Source organism: Aulonocara sp. 'chitande type north' Nkhata Bay, linkage group LG22 (genome assembly GCF_057382095.1).
Source record: "Aulonocara sp. 'chitande type north' Nkhata Bay isolate Kocher_YH1m ecotype deep benthic linkage group LG22, A_spYH_male_GT1.1, whole genome shotgun sequence".
Taxonomy (NCBI): Eukaryota; Metazoa; Chordata; class Actinopteri; order Cichliformes; family Cichlidae; genus Aulonocara; species Aulonocara sp. 'chitande type north' Nkhata Bay.
In genome coordinates this window covers 8,625,085-8,651,672 of record NC_141364.1, presented here as the reverse complement: position 1 = coordinate 8,651,672, position 26,588 = coordinate 8,625,085, and the positions used below count along the sequence as shown (strand labels likewise).

Below are 26,588 nucleotides of genomic sequence, written 5' to 3'. Positions count from 1 at the left end.
TCAAATAATTTATTAGTAATAATTAATTTATTAATGTATAAATCAATAAAAGACAATCAAAGTAATTTCAAAGTAAAGAAGTATAATAAATGTATAATAAACTAAAGTGATTTGGAAATTCATTCATTTATCTTTATTCATTATTAAATCTTAAAATGCTTTATTTTAATGTGCATGATCTCCCAGTCATCTGTATAAAGGTACAGTATCTACAGGTCTGAATGTCTAGGATACTATGGGCAGAACTTTGTGCCAGACCTGGAAGCGCCCTCTTGTGGTGTAACTTAGGATCGCACTCCACTTAAAATTAAAAATACACTTGAAATCTTAAAATCAAGATCCTTCTTTAACAATTGCTCAATTGATTAATATCTATTAATAATATGTAATGATATCTAATGATTTATAATTTATTGCTGGTTTTGCTTCAGATCCTGGATGCCCCCCTCCCCCCGCAAAAAAAAGCGGGTTAACACAAGAAGCCGACAGGATTTTACAACAACAGCAAATGTTCTGTTGCTCGTTTAATTTCTTGTCATTCAAACACACATTTGAAGAAAGAAAAAAACAACAGCAGCACCACACTGTCAGAGGTTTTTCAGGAGTCACAGATGTGAGAGTTAAGAAATGTGTATCATTTACCACATTTACAAACAGCTTCTCACACTGAAAACTCTGAGAACCACAGCCTCCTTTTCTTGTACTGGATGACTCGATGTTAAATGTTGCATTCTTATTTTTAACAACACTGACGTGAATTACTTATTCCATTGTAACACTTCACATGTCTTTCTTTCTTCGTTTCTTTTTCCTGTAAAAGTGATAATAAATAATTCATAGGTTCTTCTGTTGTATGTTGTACTCATTGACTCAGTATCCAAAATACTTTTTAACTTTCTAGATGGCTTTAAGTTTACAAAACAGGATCATTTATTATTTTATTATAAAAATTAATGAATTTCACAGGTGCTCCCACATTTCTTGTTCGTATTAATCGCTTCAAAACTAAAAAGTATCAGATGCAAAATATTACTCATTTTTATTTTACTATGTTCATTTTGTTTCTGTTTGTGCCATTATTTTAATAATTGCATCACTTCATCCTGGTGTTTCATATGTGAATTTCAGTCACATACTTTTTTAAACTTTCCTCTTACTCCTGCTTTCTCACAAATACTTCTGTGAGGCTTTGAGCAAAATGCATCAAACCAACACTTCAGATCATCAGCTCCGCCTTGTTCTCCCATCCTCACACAGTCCTCTCCATCAGGATGTTCTTCATGTGTCCCGTTCCAATTGTCTGGCTCACCTTTGCTCCAAAACGTCAAACTAAGAGTTGAAGAACAAAAATAACTGGTTTAGTAAAAACTGATAACTTTAATTCTGGAAATGAAAAAAATATATTTTCACAACAAACAAACCGTTGATGCAGGTGTGATCCATCCACCCACACCCATCTGCCCTCTCCTGCTGAGTCTGTCAGTCCGATCCAGAACTTGTCCTCAGCTTCAGTCATTAAATCTCTCAGTCTTCTCTCCAGGAGCCTCTGATCATGAAAAGAAGATGAAAATGACTTTGTTAGACTTTTCTGTGCTGAGAAGGTGAAACATAAAGATGTGATATAACATGTAAGAACATGAACCTGCAGCAGTGTTTCATACCTGCTCCTCTCTGCTGTCTATCTTAACCAGGTCTCCTCCTTTAGCTCTACATTCATCTCTGCTCTGTTCCCAGGATGATTTACTGATGGAGAAGTAATAGCACTTTCCTCCATGTAGCTCCCAGCCTTCTTCACATTTAGAACAAGGATCATCTTTGAAGAGATTACAGCAACGACTTCAGTCAGGTGGAAGAAATCACTGTTCATGTTTGTGTGAGCTTAGCTTGAAGTTTGTGTCTCAGAGGCAAAATCCATAACTTACCTATTACTTTAGGTACTGGACAGGTCGGCTGCACCGTGCTGCATGATTTTATCTTAGAGAGAGTCTCTGTTAGAATAAAGAATAAAACAGTCATCAGTCATTCATCAGGAATGTCTGACCAAATATCAAAGTGTATCTTAAATATTCATACCTGTGAGATTATTATCACACTTCATTTTGTCATCTTCCAGATATTTGACCTTCTTGTTAGTTTTAATTATTTCAAATGCTGATTTAAAAAAGATCAAACAAATACACAAACAAATAAATCAGTCAGTAAACATTTTTCTTTACACTGAAAACATTCTTATAGCTCTGAAAATGTAAAAGACAGTATTTTGGGGAAACATTAAACAGAAGCATTATTCTTCTTAACATTACTTAAAATAATTGATTTTACTTTAAGTCTTATTAAATTCTAATATTAACTCACTGGTAAAACACAGAGCAGCTGCCAGGAGAACACCGAGAACCACCAGGACCACTCTCTCTGAGGTGACCTTTGACCCTTTCCTCACCACAGCTTGTTGAGGATCCTCTGAATAGTGAGAAAAGGAAACACGTTAGAGATGTGAGATGTGGTGTAAATGTGGTTGAGAATTTTATTGAGCTAGATTTTAGATGTTAATGTTCTCACTGTATTTGTACAAAGAACACGATTCACTGGCTCGTTCTTCGAGCTCAGAATCACAGATTTAAAACACACAAACCTCAAAGGTAAACATATGACTTATAAGCAAGACAAACAATAACATATTTGACTGAACCGTAAGAGAGATGAAGAAAAGAGTGCAGGCAGATGAGTATGACAATTCAGGTCGAGTGGTTTAGAGACAAAGTTAGAGAGGTGAGGCTGAGATGGTTTGGACATGTGCAGAGAAGCAACAGTGGTTAAAGTGGACAAAGGATGTTGAAGATGGAGCTGCCAATAAGAATGACCACAGAGAAGATACATGGATGTTGTAAAAGGAGGATGCTAGCAATACGGCCCCTGTCATCACCCCCTAAAGGAAGCAGTCGAAAAAAGATGAAGATTAAGGAGAACGCTGGCTTTGCATTAATTACAGCATCAAAGAAATATATATTTGTTATCCTGAGTGCTTATGTGGAGAGAATTAGGACAGAATCTTTAGCCGGGAATAAACACATATCGGCAGTTTGCATGAAATAATTTTGAAGGAAATTACATTTTTATTAAAAAATAACATGTCAGTAAGAGGAAGTAGGATTTTTAGTAAAGAAGATCTTTTGTACTGCAGATGCCTGATGAGCTATTTCCCAGGCAACTGTATTCTCATACTTGTAAACTTCACAAACATGTTTGTAACAAAGCCTGAAAAATGAAGGAGATGCTTCTTACATGGTTAAAGGTGTAAGAGGGTGCATTTTAACCCAGAGTATGTCCTTTTACTCAACTAACCCCGTAAAGTTTTATTGTCAATATACATCTAACCAAACAGTGGATGAGGACAACAGTTACAAGTCAAAAATATACTGGTAAACTAATTAAAACAAAAATGATATGAAAACGAATCTCCTGGATGAAACTGTGCATCCACTAACTGTCTTATGTGGACTACAAATAAGGAAAAATAAAAAATAATGTTAACAATGTTTAACAATTTTAATTTTTTTAAAAATGAAGTAGAGAGTGAGGAGGAACTGAGGGACAAAGAAAAACGGGTTGCATGGAGCTACAAGTTTCGTTTAGATAAATGAGCAGAGTGTCTGGTCAGAGTCGGTCTTTTGGGGACTAAAATTGACGAATTTTATGCAAATGATCTTTTAGCAGAGAACTGCTCCTCGAGACAACCTCAAACTCAGCACCGCAGTTCCTCTTCTGCAATAAGACGGACCAGTGGTTTCAGAGAAATGTAAAGAAACTGCATCAACATTAACACGCATGCACACACAGAGAAACTAATTTATTTAAAGGAACCACTCCTTCAGAACCACTTCCTCATTTTTTAATTAACTTTTACGTCTCTTTATAATTTCCTCAGTATAAACAAAAAAAGAAACCCCAAATTTTTTTAAAAAAATGGGGAAACTTGTAAATGAGACACTTAAAAAAACGAGTGGGTCTGATGTTGTCAAATTTAATTTACATTAAATTTAGAATAAAGTGTGGTGACAACTGAACTACAATTTTGTTTTTGTTCTTTAATAATTTTATTTCAGCTACTTTTTATACTGACAGCCTCTGATGCTGCAGTAATGTCTATCATTTATCTCATATTCATCATTGTCATCTTTTTGTCTTAAGTACTACTGTAAAAGTTTGGTGTGTTTATGTGTTGCACACATTTTGACCTTCTTTTTAAAATTTACATAAAGCTACAATTTTGGAACAAATGTTCTGCTTTTTTTCTTTTTACTGATTCAGGTGGATGTTTTGTTTTCAACGACAGAGCTCTGTTTGACCAAAAAACACATTTCTGCTTTATTTTAGGAAAAAGTGCTTCCTCTGTTGTCTGTTTACTTAATAACAGACACTAACTGGAGCTCACAGTTAATCCTCCGGTTTATTAATTACTGCTGTTTTCCTACCAGACAGCTCTGCTGTGGATGGCTGAGTCTTTGAGATCTTGATTTCAGAGTAAGTCGAGTCAGTCGATGTGGTAACGGCCTCTGTAATGAAAGATGAAACCGGATTGTTGCACAGCTACCACTGAAAATGGCTGCCAATAAAATGAGCGGCTGTAAAATAAATCACTGTGTTCACATTACACTCACACCTAAGATGTAATATAAACAGCTTTTCAGATTATTCTTTTAGGAATCTTCTACATGTAGTAAGATGACTAGATAAGTCTCACCATTGGCTCTCTTTTTTCCTCTTGCAAGCTTCACATCGGAGTATACTACCTCAGCTTCAGGCATTTTGCTGTGTGTGTGTGTGGCTGCTGTGTATTAGCAGTTCTAAAAGAGAAGTTTCACAGCATGCAGACAAAAAAAAACCTTCCTCACAAGAACCCACCCAAATCTCTTTTTTTTTTTTTAACTTGTGGTAATTTACTTCCTGTTTTGGCGGGATAAAATGAAGTAATCTTCCATTTCAGCTCTGTGATGAATGTGCCATAAAACATCCAGTTTCACAGGAAGGTCACACACATACATATATATATATATATATACGTGTGTGTGTGTGTGTGTGTGTGTGTGTGTGTGTGTGTGTGTGTGTGTGTGTGTGTGTGTGTGTGTGTGTGTGTGTGTGTGACCTGTGAAGCTAGAGTGGCTATTTGTTGCGCACATTTTGTCCTTCTTTTTTAAATTTTATTACAGACAGAAATTGTTTTGGAACATATAAAATTATTTGTTCTACATTTTGTTTTCTTTTTACTGATTCTGTCGCATGTTTTGTTTCCAATGCTCGTGTCTTAAATACACATTTTGTGTTACAGCCTTTTTCCAAAATGCATTAAATTCATTTTCACCTCAAAATTCTACACAATTTTATACAGTTGTCAGCCAGGCATCTAACTATGAAAGAATTACACTCCAAAAGACCCCGGGCTTCTGAAAAAACAACCTGGGCTTAAGCCCAGTAAGCCACCCCTCGCTCCGCCACTGCCGTGGTCGCTCTGACAGAGATCCAGCATTAATCTGTGGATAGAGGAGAAACTTCCAGAAGGACAACCATTTCTAAACTTCACCATTCAGGCCTGTGTGGTAGAAGAAAGACAGTTTTCATTAAAAGGCACATGACAGCTGGGCCGAAATCGCCCAAAAATAGTTGTGCCAAGATTGTGAAATAATTCTCAAAAAGAACTGAGGATCTATTTGCTTCCAAAGATGCTTTAACAAATTATTGAACAAAGGCTGAGAACACTTATACAAATGTTTTGTTGTTGTTTTTTTACTTTTTTTTTCAAGAATTTTAAGCAAAAGTTTGATATAGGGCATAAGTTACAGTCTAGATCAGATGCAGAAGTATAATTCACGTGTTGAACGTTTTTTTGGCAGTTTTATTTATACAGCACCAAAAGTTGCACCAACTGTTGCCTAAATACACTTTATACTGTGAGGTAAAGACCCTGCAGAAACACAAAGAAAATCCCAAAAATCAGATGACCCTATATGAGCAAGCACTTGGTGTCAGTGGGAAGGAAAAACTCCTCTTAACAGGAAGAATCCTTTAGCAGAACCAAGCCCATGAAGGGGCTGCCATCTGCCACGACTGGTTGGGGTGATCAGAGACACTCCTCATCTCTATGTGTTAGCCCTTTGACAGATTGCAACCTTTCCAGGGTGTACCCTGCTTCACACTATGTGGCAACTGGGATATGCCCCAGCAACACTGGATTGGTTAAGAAGAGGATGGTCGGATAAATTATGGAATAATATATTGATATATTAATTATTGTTGTTAAAAGTTTTAACAGTGAACATTTGTGTAAACTTTATGTCAATTTAGTCACAAAAATCAGTAATTCAATTTTAAAATACCATTAAACAATACTATACTAATTATATATTTAAAAAAAAACAATCCGCAAAACAAAAGGAAATGTTTAATTATGAAGGATAAAACAAATAAATGTGTAACCTTTATTTTATGTGGCACTCTAGTGTTCATTCTGGTAAGTTTTTTTTTTTTATTCAACGTCAGTTTCAAGTAACTATGATACTTTTCTGTTGTTGTTTTTTCTGCTTTGTTTATTTGTTTTACAAATTGGCATTTTCAATTGAAGCCCTGTTCGTAAGTTACACAAGGTGTTTTACGAATTCTATCCAATCAGCTGGCACAGGTAGCGATAGACAGAGCCCTGAGCAAGTCATTCAGCTGTTCTGGTGATAGAGCAGTCTGACAGCCAATCAAGCGCACTAGTCTAAGGGGCGGGGTTTATGCATTGTAGCGGAAGAGAATGCGGCGGTCCTTCCTTTTCTAGCCAACTTGGCTGAAGTCTACCCAGGACTTCACCGACGGACTTTATTAAAGTTTCTGCCGCGGTGCCCCCCCAGGTCCTGACATGGCCCCCAGCACGCAGCTGAAGGAGGCGATAGCCGATGTGCAGGACGGCATTCGTGCCATCCTTCTTGGACCTCCTGGAGCTGGGAAGGGGACTCAGGTGAGAGCAGAAATATCCAGACGAGCTAATGAGCTAGCATTAGCTGTTAGCGGCTAGCCTGAAATATAAGTAGTGTATTCTAGGCGCATGGTCGGTGCTAATGCTAGCCTGCCAGGCTTTAGAGCCAGCTGTCAGTCTCTTTATCTCTAGGTATATGTTCTAATCCTCTATGTAATAATAAAATTTACTCTCACAACGACCCCGTTAATGTCTGAGTTTCTAAGAAATTTCAATGCATTATCTGCTTTTAGCTTCACAGTGAAGTGCATACCGAAACCTCTACCAGCCAAATTTGTGACAGCTATTTTAATGTGTTTGTCTTTTTTTTTTCTGTTGGTGCTATTTCGAAATAAGTTTAATACTGGACTCCTTCCAAAAGCAGTTTATACATTTGTTATTATAAATTGAGTATATTGTGCTGTTTACAGGCTACAGAAGCATAAAATTGTTTTAAGTTCACAACTGAAAAACTTTTTATATGATATATGAAGCAGCAGGAAAAGTACAAACCCATATTTATAAAAACCTGCTGATTCAGTTTAATACCTTGTTATTAAAATTAGTTTGCCTATTGTTTCTCCTTAAAAACCCGGAGCATCTGTGGTTTATTTTAAATAACGTGTTGTTGTTGACTGGTGAATTGTTCACAATAATGTTGAAAACAGTTCTTGATATTTACATGTAAATATTTTCTTTTGACTGTATTTAAAATTGTGGTGAAAATAAATCATTTAGTTTCATATTCCTTAACTAAATGATCAATAAAAATATTTACCAGGTAAGACAGTTGCCTTTTTTATTTTTAACTTTATCATTCAGAATAGTACTTCATTTCTAATTTTTTCAGATTTTACTAATTCATCTTTACATATAAATACATCAATTGTAAATTAGAAACAATAGCCAACATTTAGTACTTGAGAAACCTCCCGGGAGCCTGCAACCAGAGCTGCAGCAGTCATACAGAAATACTAGTGTGGAGAAAACTCAGATGGAAGTCTGAGAAGACCAGTTGCATATCAGTGGGTTTTTCTTAGAATTATATTGTGCAAAACTGGAATTTCTTCAGCATTTCATTGGCATGTAAGGCTCCAGTGTCGCAGTTACATAACTCGGTAGGATTTCTGTTGCAGCTGTGTAGAGCGCTGAAACCCAGATGTCTGTCTCAGTGTGACCTTCGTCGTTGTGTCCTGCGGTTCACTGTGCAGTCCTCTCTGCTCAGGCACATGGACGTGTCTGATAGCACAGACACGTGCTGTCAGAATAGATCCATGTGTTTGCTCTCTGATTTGTTTAGTGTTGTCATTTGTTTTGAGTGCTTTGTTTACCCAAAAGCACTCTGTTGCAAACCCCGTTTTAGTATCACCGATATTGGAGCGATCAAATGTTTTAAATAAAGCTTCAGCGTCAATTTTATTTCTATAACACGTTTCGTTACATGTACACTCAGTGTGCTTACCAAAAGAGATTAAAGGTTCGCAATGCATTAAGAGAATTTAAAAAAACAACAACACAGAGTTAAAACACAGCGTTATGTGAAAATAAAAAGGAAAATGATTAATTATGTTGTGCACAAGCAGGAATGATAGTTGTTGGTTCTGGCTCATTTAAAAATGTAATTTTTTTTTTTCTTCAGGATATGTCAAGATTCCCTCAATTATCAATTTTTACTAAATGAATAATCAATAGTATGAATCGGTCAGTGGTGAAAATAATTGTTAGCTGGAGATGTTGAAGTATTGGACATTGCTGGCATCTATGCAGCATATGCTCTACTGCAGTTGAGGCCTTGTCTAAATGAATTAAGCTCACCTTTGTTGGTTAAGGATCTTCACTCTGTTATGATTTTAATGAGCTTATATAAATTATAACCTTTGACTTCATTAGTTGCAACATATAAAGAGAATGTCTTCTAATCTTTAATCCTCAGATGAGTTGAAAAAGTGAAAGCTACGCCGTCTAGAAGGTCGAGAGCTCCACAGATCAGTCTGTGGTGCTGAAAACTTTCTTTTCAGAGCCTTATGCTCAGAAACCTACATCATGGTTTTATTTGTCAGTGGTGCAGGAAGTATTTGTTCATCAGTGTTTAGGTCAACAGCCAAATATTTCCTTCAGTTGGTGTTTGGTAGTGATGAATAGTAGTTCCATATTAAAAAACACTCTCTCCCCTGCAGGCCCCTCGGCTAGCAGAGAAATACTGCGTTTGCCACCTGGCTACTGGAGACATGCTGAGGGCCATGGTGGCTTCAGGCTCCGAGCTCGGCAAGAGGCTTAAGGAGACGATGGATTCTGGCAAACTGGTAACTGCTCTTCTATTCATGATCTCTCTATAAACTTTTCTTCCTGTCCCTTTGTCTCCTCTGAGGTTTTTATTGACTTTGCAGCTCGTCATCCCGAGTCTTTGATGACATCTCATGTTTTCCTTATATTACAATTACTTGCTTCCTTCCTTTTCTGCAGTGATGGTTCCAATAGAGTTGATTAAAACCACATAACTGTATCAACAATAATGCTAAAACAAAACTAATGGTGCGTTCACACCTAACGTGATAGACACGACCAGAACGTCAGGTATACATGTAAAGTCAATGGAGGAGCATGATTGTGACTGTGGGTCCTGCCGAAATTCAGAAGCAGATTTGCGTCGCGAAAAAGCAACTGACGCGTTTGAAGCGCGAATAAAAATATGCATGGCAGTTTGTGTGGTGCATTTTGTGCATTCGCGCGTATCGCGCTCGAGTTGGGAAGATCTGAACTCCAGTGTCAAGTCGCGCCGCGACAACCAATCAGGAACCTGGTGATGTGATTCTCTGACCTAGTTCAAAGGGGCAGGTCCAGCCAAAGCCCTTCATTCAATATGGAGGAAAGGCTCATCAACGCCGTAGCCAACCACCCGGAGCTGTATGACACCAGCTGCTTTCTCTACCGAGAATTGTAATATTATTTTGAAATTTTTGTAATGACTAATGTCTCGGTTCTACTACACAGCAAACTTGACAGACAACTTGACACATGTGGAATTTATTTCATATTATACTAAAGAAAAAATATACTACTATATAGGAACATAGTGAAGACCAATTATTTAAGAGAATAAAAAGGGGTTAGTTTATTTTGGAGGCAAGCTCCATTTATTAAGAACATTTTTAAAAGGCAGGATCGCTCTTTAGAGGTTTATGGGTGGCTCTTAAAAGAGTCGTTGTGGGGAAGTCGCTGGGACTTCAAATGAGAATATATCAGGTAGCGGGTATCAATAAAGGACTACCGTATAAAACACTCTGAAGCGCTCTGAAGGTGGGATTGAGCGCCTGTAGTTGGTGTCTAGACGGGCGACGCTTGGACCAATGCGGGACAGCAGATCCTCAAATTGGGCGAGGGAAAGACGGTGGTACCGCCGAAAGCGGCCGTCATCCAGGCGCAGCTCCGGGAGCAAATGGTGAAACTCACCAAACTGCTCACTCTTCTGGAGGACCTGATGGTCCCAGGTACGGCGAGGACATCCTTTAAGCTGCTGCTCTGCTCTCCACAGTAAATAGAGAAGAGAGACTCTCTTCAAACGCTAGATTGACAGCTGCCATCTTCCAAACATACCGTCTGGCACTACTTCCTCCCACATTTCCGCTTCACGTGTGTAAAAAATTGCATATTTTGAAGCATGACCAATTCGCATTGGTCACGCGTCGAGGTGCGAATGTGCACGCAACCAGCTAGGGGTGTCTGGCGCTTTTTGGTCGCGTGTATCACATTCGGTGTGAACACGCACCGTAAGAGAGGCATGAAGTGAAAAAGCATTTTTTAAATCCCCGGAAGTCTGCACGATGTGGACGGGCGGATGTCTGTTCCAGTTCAGTTTTTTATGCTCTTGCATGATCACTATCAAGACTACACTCCAATCCATGATCTGTATGTAGCATTCAAATCGAGTTGTATTAAATCAAGTTCAATGAACTTTATAATGACTACTTTAAAATTTGAGACTGGATCAGATTCACCTATAAAATCATGTTATACTTTTATGGTGGACATGCTCTGCTGACCTGACTTGTGTATATAACTGTTTACATATGAGAGGCACAAATTAATACAGAACAATGAACCCCAAGATTTTTATTTTTTTTGTTTTGAAGGGGGAAATGGTGTTGGGATGAGAATCTTGTTGATTTTTAAAGCCCTTTTATTCTGTATCATAATAAATTGTTTGTGATTCTGTGGCCTCTTAAGTCTCTTTAATGTCAAAACTCACTTCTGTAACATTTCTAGGCGTCTGTGTGTTTTCCTCTATATTTGTGTCCAGCGCTGTACACATGTTTGTGCAGCTGCTGCAGAGCTCTTTGTTTCCATTTCATCTCCCAGCATGTAACCGAGGTTCCTGGTGTGATTTTCTGCCATCTGTTTGACTCTCACAGTTTGGTGCTGTTTGCTCATATTTGTGCACTTTAATATCCATTTCCTGTTGCTGTATAAAAAGATTTTGTATTGACATGAAATAAATGTAAAAGGCCAAAATATTGTTGCTTGATAAAGAGGAGTTTTTGTGTCCCTGCAGGTCAGCGATGAGATGGTCGTGGAGCTCATAGAGAAGAACCTTGAGTCGCCGGCCTGCAGGAACGGATTCCTGTTGGATGGATTCCCCCGAACGGTCAAACAAGCAGAGATGGTGAGGACTTAATTTATTAGTGTTTTGGTGCGTTTTTAATGTTGATTTAATAATTCTTGAGCATCGTGCAGTTTGCTTTACTTTAAATACAGATTGGCTAATGAAGAGATTAAACAAACTAGTTTTAATGTTGATTCATGAGAACTGAGCATGTTGGTAGGTTTCTTTTTCAGCTTTTGGTGCTCACAACTTTTATACTTTTTTTTTATTACAAGTGTGATCACCAGTTTAGCTCGCCGAGGTGAGCTGTGTTTTAGCTCAGTGAGATGAACAGCCGTTCTGAGAGCGGGAGGCCCTAGTTCGAATCCTACTCATGGCAACATTTTATTTTCAGTAGACCGTTCAACTTCTTCAACTCTTTTCATCAAAAATTTCAGCTTCTTCACTTCTTTTAGCACAAATTTCAGCTTTTTCGCCTCTTTTCAGCAGACACTTCTGCTTCTTCTGCTGTTTTTAGCAGATTCCACTATACAGCATTCATACTGCATTTTCACAGGAAATGCAACTTTTTCTAGTGTCTACATTTCATTTTTTTTTTTCAGTTTCAACTTTCCTAACAAACTGATAACACACACAAACTCTAAAACTATTTTCTCAAATATATTAAACCTAGAACTCAGAATAACCAGGCTAAAATTAATGGATGCAAATAGTTTTAGGTGGCATAATTAATCTGTTTAAAAGGGTTTTGTGAACATTGTCCTTATCTACTTTAAGTTTCTTCAAACTTCACAGAGAAAAACAAAGCTTTTATTAAAGTTTAATTACATAAACCTGAAAACAGTAGTGTTATACAGTCGGTTGTCAAAAAAGTCAGTTTGTACTTTACAGCAGATTTGTTATGTTTGACTTCCTGTGTTTGTCTCTTCAAGCTGGACGACTTGTTGGACAAGAGAGACGAGAAGCTGGACTCTGTGATCGAGTTCTCCGTCGATGATTCTCTGCTGGTTCGCAGGATCTGTGGCAGGTGGGAGTCAGTATGGTAAATGGTAAATGGCCTGTATTTGTATAGCGCTTTACTAGTCCCTAAGGACCCCAAAGCGCTTTACATATCCAGTCATCCACCCATTCACACACACATTCACACACTGGTGATGGCAAGCTACATTGTAGCCACAGCCACCCTGGGGCGCACTGACAGAGGCTGTAAAATAAATCACTGTATTCACATTACACTCACACCTAAGATGTAATATAAACAGCTTTTCAGAGATTCTTTTAGGAATCTTCTACATGTAGTAAGATGACTAGAAAAGTCTCACCATTGGCTCGTCAGTGCCCGGGGCGCACTGACAGAAATATGACAGAAAATGATTTATTCAAGACCAGAGAAAGAGTGTGGTTTATTTCTCAGGTGGGTAGCAAGTGGACAATAAGGGCAAGTTGGTGATTTTCCTTCGAGTGAGCAGCTCCTCATTCTGTCAGCGTGTTAAACCTACTCAGGTAGAGTAGATTGATTCATGCGGACGGGAGGTTCTGGGACAGTGAGATGATGTTAAGGAGAAATGGAGCATGAACGCACATGATTAGCAAAAAGTAGCCTGTAGGCGATTGAGCATCTGCAGCAAGAAGGTTTGCAGATTCAATTCTTGGAGAAGTCGACGTGTCCGTCCCTGATGGGACATGTTGAATACCACAGCTGCTCAGTGCCTGGCTGATACTCTAAAGAGCTTAGAAAGAAAGCCTGATAATGACTTATGCCTTTTTTTTTTTACACTTTGACCCATGTGATGAGCCACATGATCAATAGTGGGTCAACAACTAGATTTTAAATGCTTTGTACTCTCCACCATTTGGTTTTAGAACTGAAGAACGTTCTCGACTGAGACGTAAAACGTCCGAGAAGTCCAGTCACCTTCTTTCCTTCTTTAGGTTCTATGATCTGGTTCCAGATTTTAACTCTAAAGAGACACGTGTGCAGAGAAAAAAACATGATACTCTAATATCTGAATAACTTTGATCTAATTCATGGCTCTCAAGCAGCCACAATTAAGATTTTCAATGTAAACACAGCTACTATTTACCAGGTGATGAGCCCACAGAGTAGTCTCTTGATTTTGTTGATTCCCTAACCGCTAATAAGCCTGTGTCTAAACAGAAAATAGGATTGGCAATAGGGCTGTTCGATATAACATATATATCGGATGACGATTTAAAAACGTCTATCGTTTCATTTTACGCTATCGTTTGTTTTGTGGTGTCGCAAAATAAACTGTTTACGGCAATATTTTCTCATCGTTTTGATGGTCACTGTAGTGGCTATATTAATTTCTTAAAGTTCTCTCCTTCTCTTATATAGCGCTTATATAACCACACTACAGACGGACAAGCGCTTGTTTTTATGCCTTGTCGTTAGCAACAACAACGGTAAAACCACCGCGTGTCCGCTTGTGTATTTTCCACATAAACCTTTCACAATAAAGCTCAAGATCCTGTTGAGACTTTTCAAAATAAACAGAATCACGTGAAAGATGCAGCGTATTTACGGATGAGAAGCAAAAAAGAGCCGCCAGGTGCTAAAAAATAAACCTTAGACTCAAACGTTAGAACAGGCTTTTCCCCGCAGCACGCTGTGTAATAAATACAAAGAAAACGTCGGCCGTTACAACTTATGTCTAAAAATGTATAGTTTCATACATCAGTTAAAACACTCGACTCCAGGTACACGACACGCAGCTGGAAACACTTCACACAAGTCGAGCTGCCCGAGATTCACAGAATTTACAGAAAATGTTACATTTTTGTGATTTATATCGTTATCGGACGATAGATGTCTTATATCGGGATATGAGATTTTGGTCATATTGCACAGCCCTAGTTGGCAACTAGGTGATGAACACACAGCATTTTGCAGCTGAAGAGGCAGCTATTGTAATCATAGGAAGAAGCTAACAAAAGAATGGATTTTAATGCTTGCATTCACAGAGTGGCCACGTCATTCAAAATGTCAGTCTGCATCTGCTGAATGTGTAATAGGGCATCCATAGTCAGTATATCAGCTCCAATAAGTGTCCGCACATGGTTTAGGAACTGAATATCAGTAGAACAAATTATATTCAAAGTGGTAACATTTCATTTTAAAGTTTTATCATTTTTTTGTGAAGCACTTTGTGATGTTCATATTAATGTGCTGTGAATTTTACCTTTTGTATTTCTGTAACTATAAATGAAAGTTTACTAAAGTAACATCTTTAATGTGGATTATGTAGTAATTTGGTAATCAGCCATGCACTCATGGGTTTGTCAGTTAGCTATATTCAGAATGCTAGTCTGCTGAAAGCTGCAATGTCTGATTGAGACTTCTGCAGTGAACTTTGGTGGCGTGTCACCTATGTATGTCGCCAACACCACAGGGTTGTGCGGTTACACGTAACTCCTGTGGTGTTGCTGTATAACTTTGAACCTCGGTGACCTTCACATCTAAGTAAACTGGAAATGCATGCGAGTAATGGAGTTTATTCTGGTACATTTCAAAACAATGCATCAGTTATTCTGAATTCTGATTCATCATTATTCATTCCTCGTTCTATCCCTATTACATTGCTATACATACTGTTACAAGATTTGCATTCAGCTTTTGTTGAGAAAGTCAGCACTGGTGAACTGAAACAGAAATGTGTTACTTTCTGGTCTGACCTAATGTTTGCATAAGCTGTACATGTTGAAATGAGAGAGAACTGGAAAATAAGTTATAATTGTTACTTCTTGTTTTCTTTGGTGTGTTTCTCTCCTTTTACTTTTGTTCTTATGCAGTACATTAATACGTCTAATGATCTACAAAACAAGTCTCAGAACACTCAGTATGAGACTCTGAGCCCTGAATTGAAGCTGACCCACACGCAGACGTCTCTTCAGACATTCATCGGTGTCCCCTTTCTTCACTATACCCACTCCACATTATTCACACGTCACGCTGAGTAGAAAGCATATCTAGTTTACAGAGAGTCATCTTTCTGTCTGTGGGGGTCCTTTTTGAAGAGACTGCTGCCTTTTCAAGCCCAAGTAGGACAAGGGCATCATGTGGGATGGAAAAAAAGGACAGTTAAGTAGTTAATGAGTCACCGTGGTTGTCAAACCTCCTTCGCTCTTGCTCTGATTTCTTTAACGTCCTTGTCCTGTGCTCTGCTTCCGCTTACCATCTTCCCTCTGTTTCCCCAGACTAATTCATCAGCCGAGCGGCCGCTCCTACCACGAGGAGTTCAACCCCCCCAAAGAGTCCATGAAGGATGACGTAAGTACTTTCCACCCACTTAGAAACCATTTCTGGCTAAACTGCCACCCACCGAAAATGACTGCCAGCCTGGAAACCAGCAGAAAGATTTAGATCAGTGTTTCCATGCATTTTAGATTATTCAGTACATTTTCTCAATTAAATAGAGCCACTAATCTGCTCTTAAAGAACAAAATGTATCACAAACGAGTGGAGCAAACAAATCAACTGGAACAAATGTTGATGTTATGCAAGGATGGCAAGAATAAACACAAAATGCTGTTTTTAAATGATGATTTCATTTATTACCTGAAAAAAGCTATCCAAACCTACCTGACCCTGTGTGGAAAAGTAAATGACGCCCCCCAAAATCATGAATTAACTGTGATAAACCAGATTTTTCTTCAACCTCTCTGATAAAGCAAAGTAGGCTAAAAGATTGCATCATGATCACAAGCAACACGTCTTGCCTAAAGATGTGTCTAAAGAAACAACCGAGAAACAAAGTCTGTGTCTGGAAAGTGTTACAAAACTATTTCTAAGGCTTTGGGAATCCAGCAAACCACAGTGAGAGCCATTATCCGAAAGTGGAGCAAATTTGGAACAGTGGTGCACCAACATAGCGATTTAACAATAAGAAAGAGAATGGGCAAAAGTGGCATCCACGGGAGATGAACAAAAAAGGCTCGTCTGATATTTAGCAAATGTATCTTGATGATCCCCAAGACTTTAGAGAAAATATCCTGTGGCCTGATGAGACAAAAGTCAAACTTTGTAAAGGTTTGAATCCTGTTACATGTGAAGTAAAATGGACATGGCATTTTATTATTATTTTTTTAACCATTCCAGCAGACAAACATGATGTAGTGTGATGGTCTGCTTTCATGCTTCAGGCTCTGGATGACTTGTAACTGATAGAAACATGAATTCTGCTCCTGACCAGAAAATCCTGGAATGTCAAGCCATCATTTTGTGCCCTGGGTTACTTGAGTTAAGCAGGAGGACTATGATCTGAAACACACCAACAAGTCCTCCTCTTATTGGCTCAAAAATTTAAAAAAATGTTTTGCAGTGGCCTGATCAAAGTCCGGACATAAACCTGATTGAGATGTTTTGGCAGGACCATAAACAGGCCGTTCATTCTTGTACTCTCCAATGTGGCAACAATAAGAGTGCGTCAATATCCTCCACAGCGATGTGAAAGACTGATTGCGAGTTATACAAACACTTAAATCCAGTTCTTGCTGCTGCTGATGGCACAACCAGTCATTAGGTTTAGGGGGCAAATACTTTTCACTGGCTGTTACTCAGTATTGGGTTGAATACTTCACTCCTTCATTTTATTTTCTGCATGTGGGAACTTGTCTGCTGGCAGCAACTGAATAAAATTTGTGTGGCGACGGCGAGAAGTTTCTTGTCTGCGCTATTGCAACAGGAGATTATGACACATGTACTAAATAAAAGACCAAAGGTCATGTATTAGGCCATCTACTAACTTGATTTTTAAAAATGCTAACAAGTTGTTTCAGCCTGGCAGATGGCAAAAGTTCATTTTATGATGATTAAAAACACATTTCACGCACAAATGCGCCTACCAAAAAAGACCTGAAGTTCATTTGCTGTTTTAATATGAGTTTGGAAAAAGGTCAGTGTGAAGCTTTCTAGAAACATGACGGTAGAAATTGTGATTATAACTAATAATAATGGTTTAAACAAAGAGTTTCATTTCTTTAATTATATTAATAGTGTGAGATGGTGGTGTGCTTCAAAGTAGAGTTCAACCAGTGTGTGAGTAGACGAAGACATGGCGTTGACCATGTCTGGGTTTATCATACAGAGACCGCTCGGGTAGCTTAACACCTCCCCAAGTCTCTTTGCTGACTTATATTTAGCTCATCTATGTTAAGGACTGATGAGCTTATAAAATGAGCTATCTGTCATCCACCCACGCGTCACAAGAACCAGTACTCCTGCAGTGTTTGTCAGAATTTAATCAAACTTGATGAACAGTTAGCAGGTCTTCACCGATACCCAAAAGCTGAGTCGCTGCCTGCCAGCCAGTGTGTCCTTTCTCACGTTTTCCTTAAACACTTTTCCACTCTTTACGTCTCCATTGTGGTAGTCCATGATATCAGTTGGCTGCTTTACAAAGAGTTTCTGATTCAACAGTCCACCGTTCTCAGATTCCACCTGCACTTTAGCTGTGACTGTAATTGTTTGTCTGCTCTTCAGCAGACTGGAGGGCTTCTTTAATCAGAATGTGCTGCAGGTGGAAAACAAGTTCAGGTGGCTGTAGGGCAGAACAAGGACTACCAAATTACAAACACTACCTGTGTTTATGTGCATTGAGGGTTTAAGGTTTGTGGTTCGATACCTGGCTGCTTCAGTCTGCATGCCAAAAGTGTCCTTGGGCAAGTTGTTCTCCAATGCATTCATTGGAGTATAAGTGTGTGTGAATGTTAGATAAGAACCACTAATGTGTAGAAAACTGTGTTTGCATACATGAGGCATGTTTCCTCTTTGAAATGTAGTATTCGATGTTCATTTTCACACATCCTGTTACTAATAAAGTGACATGAGTCACATTAGACGTGTCTGCTATTCAAATAAACTCAAGTTGAAGTTTGTTTTTTGTTTTTTTGGCAGTCTAACCGTGCTCCGTCTGCACACATGCATTAAAAAGGGGAAGCAATACAACTGGAAGTTATAATCTCATGTTTCTTTCTGCTGTTGAAGATGCGGAGAAACAACTGTAGAGAGCTTTGAAGTTTTCCTGAGATTGTCTCCTGTTTTTTCCATGAGTAGATTTCTGTGGATTAAGGAATGTGCAGCAGAGAGACTTAATTTTAATTATTCAGTATCTCCTTTGAGTTTTATACTTGACGTTCCAACGACTGTACAGTTTTATGCTTTAGTGAAAATTGCAACAATTCAGTCTGTGTGTGCAGATGTTTAAGGTGCTGTTGAACCTAATGTAGCAGAGACTAGCACCAAGCTGGTTCATGTGTGTGTGTCGTTTGAGCACACATTTTGCACCTTGCACTGTTGTGATGTGGTAATCATGAAACATTACATGTAATGAATGTCAGGTGTGACTGGACCCACAAGTACTGTGTAACACGAGTGTTTCAAAAGTGGGACATGACTGCTGCTGCACCTTGGAGTTGTTTCGGCTTGTCGTTCAACTCCCAGCTTTTGTAATCAGGTGCTGACAGCAGGCACGAGTCTGAGTCTGCAAGCAGGTCTGTCTCTGCAAGTGTTTGTTGTCGTACATCAGTGCCAGAGCACAGGGACTCACAGCCAGCACAGGGGGAGATTAATGCGATAGCTTAAAGGAGAGATTCTGCAGAAAAACATCAGATCCTAAGTCGGTGCTTTGATTCCTGTTTCTGCTGTTTTTCTTTTTTCTTTTTAAAAAAATTAGTTTGAGGAACAACAGCTTTTGTAGTTATGGCAACGTGGTAGAAACCTGACTGCGAATGATCATGTAGCTATGTTGACATCCCAGTGCACAAAAGCAATGTTTAATGGTCAATGAGTGACCAGGGCTTAATGCCAGTCCTATTTGTGCATGCACATGCATTGCCTTTAACTATATTGACACAAAAAAACAATTTGGATTGAAAACTCATTGGTGCTGTGCCTTTTATGGTTAATTGAAAGATGTTTGGTGAAACACTATATTTAGTATTGAAACGGAAACAACAAATCAAGTGTTCACAAGGTGGGGGGGGGGGGTTTCTCCCCTGATGAAATATTGTACCAAGCACAAATTGAGAAAACTTTCGCTTTGAAAACTGTCGAACGCTATCTGCTCAGTTTCCGATGCAACAGTTCATTTGTACAATTTACAGTTAAATACAGGACGTTTTATATTAAATCAGATATTACTTTTTTTAATTACATTCCAATTACATTTTATTTGTATAGCACCAAATCACAACAACATGTGCATCAACTCACTTTATGTTGGAAGGTAAAGACTGTACAATAAAATAGACTGAAACAATAATATAACTCATAAAGTAAAATTGTATGCACTTTGGATTAGTCATGTGATATTTACATTTTTTTTTTTTTCTGATTCGTCTTATGTGTTTTCTTTTTTTTTTACTCTGCACTCAGGTGACGGGTGAGCCCCTGATCCGCCGCAGCGATGACAACGAGAACACCCTGCGCTCGCGCCTGGAAGCCTACCACCGGCAGACGTCCCCTCTGGTGCAGTACTACAGTGCCAGGGGTCTGCACACGGCCGTCGACGCTGCCCAGAACCCAAACGTAGTCTTCGCCTCCATCGTAGCCGCGTTCTCCGCCGCCACGGAAATGCCCGCTCGTGCCACAGCCTGTAAAGACCAAGTGTTCTTCATTTAAAGTTTTCCTTCTTTGCCGCATTGCCCTTCACCTGGCTGTTTTCATGTTTTGGTTTTGTTTTCTTTCCCCCCGCGTGGTGGAGATTATACAAGAGTGGATCGAGTGTCAGAGTGGCAACAAAATGTAACTTTGAAGTGTAAACGGGGAAGATGGAGACTCGGTGTGCCGTCACGGCTCAAGAAATTCAGCAGCAATGCATCATCAATGTTACAGGAACAGAGCGGATGTAGAATCGTTTTCGTTACTCTTCATCACAGAAGAAGCCAAAATAGAGCTCATCGATTAGCACCACACTGCTGCTTTTCACCGTAGAGATGTGAGAAGGTTTTGACATTTAAGCAGTGCAGAACGCCGTGCATGTTTGTATAGATGCTCCTCACCAGAGCGCATTTTGAAAATATTGACATTTGTTGCATATTGTTTGCCTTTGCTGGACAGGTTTGCTCTTGTTTAATCAATGGCTTTGCCTTTTTTTCTTCACCTTTTCTCCTAATGTTAGATTAGATCTTCTGTTTTTCCAAACCAGCTGTACTTGCTGCTCCTTCTTGTCCCTGAATGCATCTGAAGTGCAAGAAAAAGCAAAACCGGAAGTGGAGTGTGTCATAGTATGAATTATATTCTGATGTTAGAGGTCTGCAGACTGAACCTCTGCAGCAGGGTGCAGGGGGAAAGTTGAGGCACAGTAATGTTTGTGGCAACAGCCTCAGGTGTGTTCTGAAAACAGGAGGGTGAGTTCTTGGCCACAGATTGGCCCCGTGGCCAATGACGCACTCAAGTAGACAATTAAGGTACTTTAAAACCCCGTAGTGCCCAACTGCTGCAATTTGCATCAACAGCGATACTCACAACTCGCTCAGATCTAAACACGGGTATGATTGAAAGTCTACTTTTATATTTAGTATTGCTTTAACTTCTCAAGGCCATCTGTGTCTCTGAGACTCGCTGGTAATCAGATTTCCACTTAACTCTAATGGCAAAAAAATAAACGCTGCTTATAAGTTGAGCTTTACCTGACATAAGTTGCGTCATTGTTTAGCATCAATTTAATGCCGACATTTGCCAAAAATACAAAAATGAGTTTTGCAGTACAATTTATGCACCTATGTGTGAGTTTAAAGCTGTTTTCCCTCGTGTACTTCAGTCAGGTCAGCGTATTTTTCCACAGAGGGCCTTTTTCCCTCGCTAACTGTGAAAACACCAGCATGTTAGCTGAACCAGTCACAAATCTGCTCAGTCTGACACACACGGACTTAAAATGTTTTTAAACAGAGTCAGCAGATCAAGACTGGAACATCAGTTTGCTCTCATATTAGTGGTATTGCTTTCAGTGCTTAAAGGAAAAAAATAGCTTGTATCTTCACACTTTGACCGCCTCAGTTACTGATAAAGATCCTTAATGCACTTCTGTTTTCGATGCAGAAGACATTGTGCTTTACCTAAGGCTACGTCCACACCATCGTTTTCTCTCAGTTTTGGCCTCCCATCCGCACATTACTGCCCGCGGTGGGTGTGGTGCAGCACGCAGGCAGAGAGAAAAGCTCAAAAGTATGATTGCACTTCACTAGAGGTGATATTGGAAAGTACTTGTCACCACAAGTCTTTTGCCTTTAAAGGCAAAAACATGAGCAGCCTATCAAAATGTTTAGTAGAAGTCCATCACACACGGAGAAATGCACAGTTTTCGTTTTGTATTTCATTTGGAATTGCTCCAGGTGTGTTATACCAGCAGCCTGAGGCACACATACCACTAACTAAATGATCAGTTATCTAATATATAAATGTGATTACTGATTAAAAGCCTTAAAGGTCTTAAAGGTGTGTACATTATTAAACTCTTGAGATGCTGAAACCATCATCTGATTTGCAGCTCAGAAATTACCATTATCAGTTTTGGATCATTTGGTGGTTGGAAGTAATGATAAAAATACTGGATTGATGAGCAGTAGTCCTAAGATTTGTAGTTATGCCTATCCCTCTTAAAGATAGAGGCCTGGAGGAATGCAACTATCAGGCAGGGTCTAGAGCACATGTGTCGAACTCCAGGCCTCGAGGGCCGGTGTCCTGCAGGTTTTAGATGTGTCGTTGATCCAACACAGCTGATTTAAATGGCTAAATGACCTCCTCAACATGTCTTGAAGTTCTGCAGAGGCCTGGTAATGAGCTAATCATTTTATTCAGGTGTGTTGATCCAGGGTGAGATCTAAAACCTGCAGGACACCGGCCATTGAGGCCTGGAGTCCGACACCCCTGGTCTAGAGAAATTGGTTGCAGGAGCTGGGAAACAGCTTGACAGTGGATCCAGAAATAGCGATCTATTGATATGTGGGAAAGTGTAGAACAAGACTCATTTGTGTTTCCTAATATAGTTTGCTACAGAAGTGATGAATCAGGAGTGGAAAGTGGACACTTCCTTCCCCCAAGTTGTTTCCCAGAACACACTTCATCTTTAATACGTCGTAATACCTTTAATTTTTTAATCACTATGTACTTAACTGTGAAACAGGATGCTCACTTTTTGGCATGATGTCAGCTCAGCCTGTTAATACCAGTAATATTTTTGCAGCGTTTACAAAGTTTTGGTTCCAACATGTTGTTTCCTTGACGCTGATCCTGGAATTTTAATAGTTCGAACCGCTTCCAAGAATCTGTCGGATAATTTCACGTCTGAATCCGTGATGACTGATTCGCAACCAGATAACTGACATTTCAGTTTAGTCAGCATGTTTACTGCCGATGGGTAATTAGAAAAAAGCACTCTTGGGGTTTTTCTCTGGTGTTTAGTTCCTAAAATAACTGTGACCAAACTTTAAGAGTTCTGGGAAGACATGAAGACTTTTAGCGGCTATGATTAGATTTTATGATAAAACACAATCACCTTGCCACTCTTGAGGTGTAATTTTTCAGCCAAAGCAGGGATCTGTTCATGCAAAACCTACTACCTGTACAGCTACAGATAACTAAGACTTGGAATTAAATGTTTAGCAGATAAAGAGCAAGATGGTTCCTCTAGAGTTGGTCGAGACCAAAATATAGTTTAAAAAATGATTGAATGTTCTTTGGCTGCAAGATGTGTAAAGAAGCAAGTGTTTTCTTACTGTCACTGTATCGACTTAAAAGGGGACGTGCTGTGCTAATTTCCAGTTTCATATTTACCTTAAACTGGGCTCAGTTCATCCACTGAATGAACTGAGCCGGTTTATCTCCTGCTTTTTTTATCAGCTCATAATCAAGGCTTGAGCATCAGTTTTGTGGGGCTTCTGCGTGCCTGAGAAGACTATATGAAACACATTTCCTCTCAATGGCTTCAAACAGATCCAGGAGTACAAAGAAACATCTCTGAATTGGAGTTGTGTGAAGTCTGGGGACTTTTAAAGATATGAATATGTGCTGTATGTGGAGAAACATGCGTGCAGTAGTTGAAATTCGGGCCATATTTAATGAGCTTGCTGTGTGTATTTGCAACAGTGTGTGCTGTATATATGTGACAGAAAATGAGGAAAAGACACTACTGTATGTCAGTGTGTATAGTGATTCAGCTTGGGTCTGCTGCCCCTAAGTGGCACAAAATCACTTATTGCAGGGTTGATATACAATGCAGTTCCACATTAAAGAGTCGTGAGCTAAACACACACAATGAAGCCATCTCAAGCTCCTTTTTTCCCCTCTTAAGATGCCTGTTTATTTTTATTTTTTTTACTTCAGAGGTCTGAAAATGGAGATCAAAAGTTACATTTTTAACTGTGAACTTTATTTTTTTTAAACTTGTGTTTCTGCTGTGCTTCAGGCTCTCAGCACTGACATCACTTTGTGTGACGTCACAAGGATCAGACATGAGCTGAAGGACGATTGCAAAAACCTTAACAGTAGATACTACAAGGAAATGTTTTAAGTTCAGTCTTTTTTGTTTCTGCAGCTCCCAAAAGGTGTATTTTATATTTAACCTTTTGTTTTTGTTTTGATGGTGGCTGTTTCAGATCAAACAGTTGTGATCTAAAAGGAAAACCAGTAAAAGAAACGAACGCCTTCACACTAAATAGAGACTTCCAAAGAATACTGTTTAATCTCGTTTCATCTCATCTTGTTTCTGTAGTTTCCACTTATTTTTATGTTCGCTGAAGCAGTTTTAGCTGTAAAACTTTTTTTTTTTCTAAAAATGTTCTTCTACAAACAACAAAGCCTTTAGGTTTTCCTGTTGTATCCTCTTTGTGCGTTCAGAATCAGAATACTTTATTGATCCCTGGGGGAAATTATTTTTTGTTACAGTGCTCCATTTTAAACCAACATTAAGACAAGACAGACAATACACTAACTAAGAATAGTACAATACATACATACATACATACATACATACATACATACATAAGTCACTCATAAATAAATAGTTGGAAAAGAAACGTGTAGTTGTAGCAGCAAACAGTGTGTTAAGTGGATGCGTTCATCCTTCACTCCTCTGTTCCTCCTTGACCTTTGGAGCCGCCTCCTTCCTCTGTAGTCACCTGGTGTTCAGTAGGAGCTTCTTGCATGCAGACTGTGTTACCTTCCTCTTTCCCTTGAATGCTGATGCATTTTTAGTCTCTCCCGGCTGTTGTGATGAAAAACGACAACAGATGTTCGGCGCTCCCGGGAGGCAGATTTCAGACTGTTACTCAACACAATGAGACTATTTCATGCTAAATTTACCTTAATATTCCATGCCGTGCTTTGTGATGCCTCCAATGCGTTTTGTCACTCTTTGAAAGCTGTAAATGTACACGTGCTATAGTTTAATCTGATTCGAAGTCTGGATGTTTTTGTCCACCTTAAATGCATTTTTTTATGGGCTTGTGAGATAGGCAGGTACATTTTGTTTGACCGAGGAAGCTTTGTTTTTGAAGTCATGCCTGGTTACGTTTTCTCTAGAAATTCACTCAAAACTTTTCTTTCCTTCTCCCCCTTGTCTTCCAGCTGGTTGAGTTCAGAGCTGCGTCATGCCCACCGAGGCGAAGGACTGGAGCTGGCAAACAGCTCAGGTGGGCAGAAAAACGGAGGGGAGGGGCAGGCAATAAGAGGGGACTCCTTAGACTGAATAAGTTAAGGTTGTTTTGGGGTTTTTGTTGCACATTTCTATTTCAAGTAGATCATGACAGGAATAAACGAAGCCATCTTGTTGTCACAATCCTCATGTTTTCCCTTCTAATAAATTTCCTGCTTTTCTACAATCATCAAATGTTGTGCATTTTGTTTTTCACTCCAGTCTCAAATTCACTTGGCCTTTAATCCGAGAAATAAAATCATAAAATATCGTGTATGAGTACCGTGACATTTCATGCATATTTTCTATCGAGTGTCCGCACATTTGTTGCTTGTCGTTTGACATATCATAACCTGAAGTGACACATAAAAAGGTTAGGGTTAAAGTCAGGCTATCAGTAATGGTGTGCAGTGAGGAATGAAGTGACTTCCTATTTAACAGTTCCACATATCACACACTGATGTCTGAAGGATCGAGGATCTATATGAATGATGAGAAATACACTAAATTGGACTTGCTCATAAGATGTTTTCAATTTATCTCAGAAGTTCAGAAATTGAAAACAACATATAGAAAATAGCCTAAAGGTAGTTCAGTAAAATAAATACAGGATGACAAAATTGCTCAATACAGTAAAAGGACCTCAGTTAAACAGAGGAAAAGCTTGTTTGTTTTTAAAGCGGCGCAATGACCACAAGTCAAAGTAAAATAAATTTAAATACTGCATAAAATGGCTTATTTTTATTAAAAGAAATACAAATCTGGTAAGAATCGGTGAGTTTGTGCGTAAAAGTGATTGACAGAAACACTTACAATAATCCAAATATGATGAAATCAAGGCATAAATAATCACTTTCAGTTCAGAGCACAGCACAGTGGAACTCAGCTTGGTGAGAGGAGCCAGTTTCCATGACCATAGGCGCAAATCTGTCAGGGACACATCAAAGACGTCTCCTCATTAGGTTGGATGAAACTTACCATCCAACCTTTAATAGAGCTAAAGTATGTGTGCAACATCTGCTGCTTGAAAACATCTTGGAGCTTAAGAGTGATATATATCTGAATGTCATCTGCATAGCAGTGTTGGAAATTTTGATAAATGCTCAAAATGTGCTGAAGAGGAAACGATAAAGGTCCCAAAACAGGACAAAGGTGCAAGTACAAGGTCAAAAGAGCACGAGGATGTTTTTATTGAATGAGTGATTTTTACCAACTTTCTAAAACAACAGACAAAGCAAACAGACACCAAAGATGGTGAAGGAGAATTTATATTTTTCACATTACTGTTTCTGTTTGTTATTGAAAAAATTACGAACGTAAGCATGCGGGTTAGGAATAATAATAT

General features: G+C 38.9%; 2 protein-coding genes across 3 annotated transcripts; one reads left to right on the top strand and one right to left on the bottom strand.

The window, feature by feature from the left end:
• Nucleotides 1–538: 538 nt before the first annotated feature.
• Nucleotides 539–4,835, bottom strand: LOC147303441 (C-type lectin domain family 4 member E-like). The gene is made up of 8 exons (XM_086279272.1): nucleotides 4,742–4,835; nucleotides 4,473–4,553; nucleotides 2,356–2,460; nucleotides 2,074–2,151; nucleotides 1,923–1,988; nucleotides 1,662–1,813; nucleotides 1,422–1,546; nucleotides 539–1,329 (listed from the first exon to the last, which is right to left on the bottom strand). Exons 1-8 carry the CDS (start codon nucleotides 4,803–4,805, stop codon nucleotides 1,125–1,127), a joined length of 876 nt encoding a protein of 291 aa, XP_086135398.1. The 5' UTR covers nucleotides 4,806–4,835; the 3' UTR covers nucleotides 539–1,124.
• Nucleotides 4,836–6,798: 1,963 nt separating this feature from the next.
• ak2 (adenylate kinase 2) lies at nucleotides 6,799–25,438 on the top strand. 2 transcript variants are annotated; one of them, XM_086279702.1, is made up of 7 exons: nucleotides 6,801–6,994; nucleotides 9,169–9,294; nucleotides 11,541–11,651; nucleotides 12,524–12,618; nucleotides 15,810–15,882; nucleotides 19,987–20,206; nucleotides 25,177–25,438. In XM_086279702.1, exons 1-7 carry the CDS (start codon nucleotides 6,896–6,898, stop codon nucleotides 25,182–25,184), a joined length of 732 nt encoding a protein of 243 aa, XP_086135828.1. In that variant the 5' UTR covers nucleotides 6,801–6,895; the 3' UTR covers nucleotides 25,185–25,438. The 2 variants fall into 2 exon arrangements, with proteins under 2 accessions (XP_086135827.1, XP_086135828.1); XM_086279701.1 differs by lacking the exon at nucleotides 25,177–25,438 and having other exon boundaries at nucleotides 6,799–6,994; nucleotides 19,987–25,170.
• The last annotated feature ends 1,150 nt before the right edge of the window (nucleotides 25,439–26,588 follow it).

Coding starts and splice junctions, on each gene's coding strand:
- LOC147303441 (XM_086279272.1), bottom strand. CDS start 4,805: ATGCCTGAAGCTGAGGTAGTATACTCCGATGTGAAGCTTGCAAGAGGA. Junction 4,554..4,741: donor AGGAAAAAAGAGAGCCAATG/GTGAGACTTATC, acceptor CTTTCATTACAG/AGGCCGTTACCACATCGACT. Junction 1,814..1,922: donor TCCAGTACCTAAAGTAATAG/GTAAGTTATGGA, acceptor ATCTCTTCAAAG/ATGATCCTTGTTCTAAATGT.
- ak2 (XM_086279701.1), top strand. CDS start 6,896: ATGGCCCCCAGCACGCAGCTGAAGGAGGCGATAGCCGATGTGCAGGAC. Junction 11,652..12,523: donor CGGTCAAACAAGCAGAGATG/GTGAGGACTTAA, acceptor TGTCTCTTCAAG/CTGGACGACTTGTTGGACAA. Junction 12,619..15,809: donor GTTCGCAGGATCTGTGGCAG/GTGGGAGTCAGT, acceptor CTGTTTCCCCAG/ACTAATTCATCAGCCGAGCG.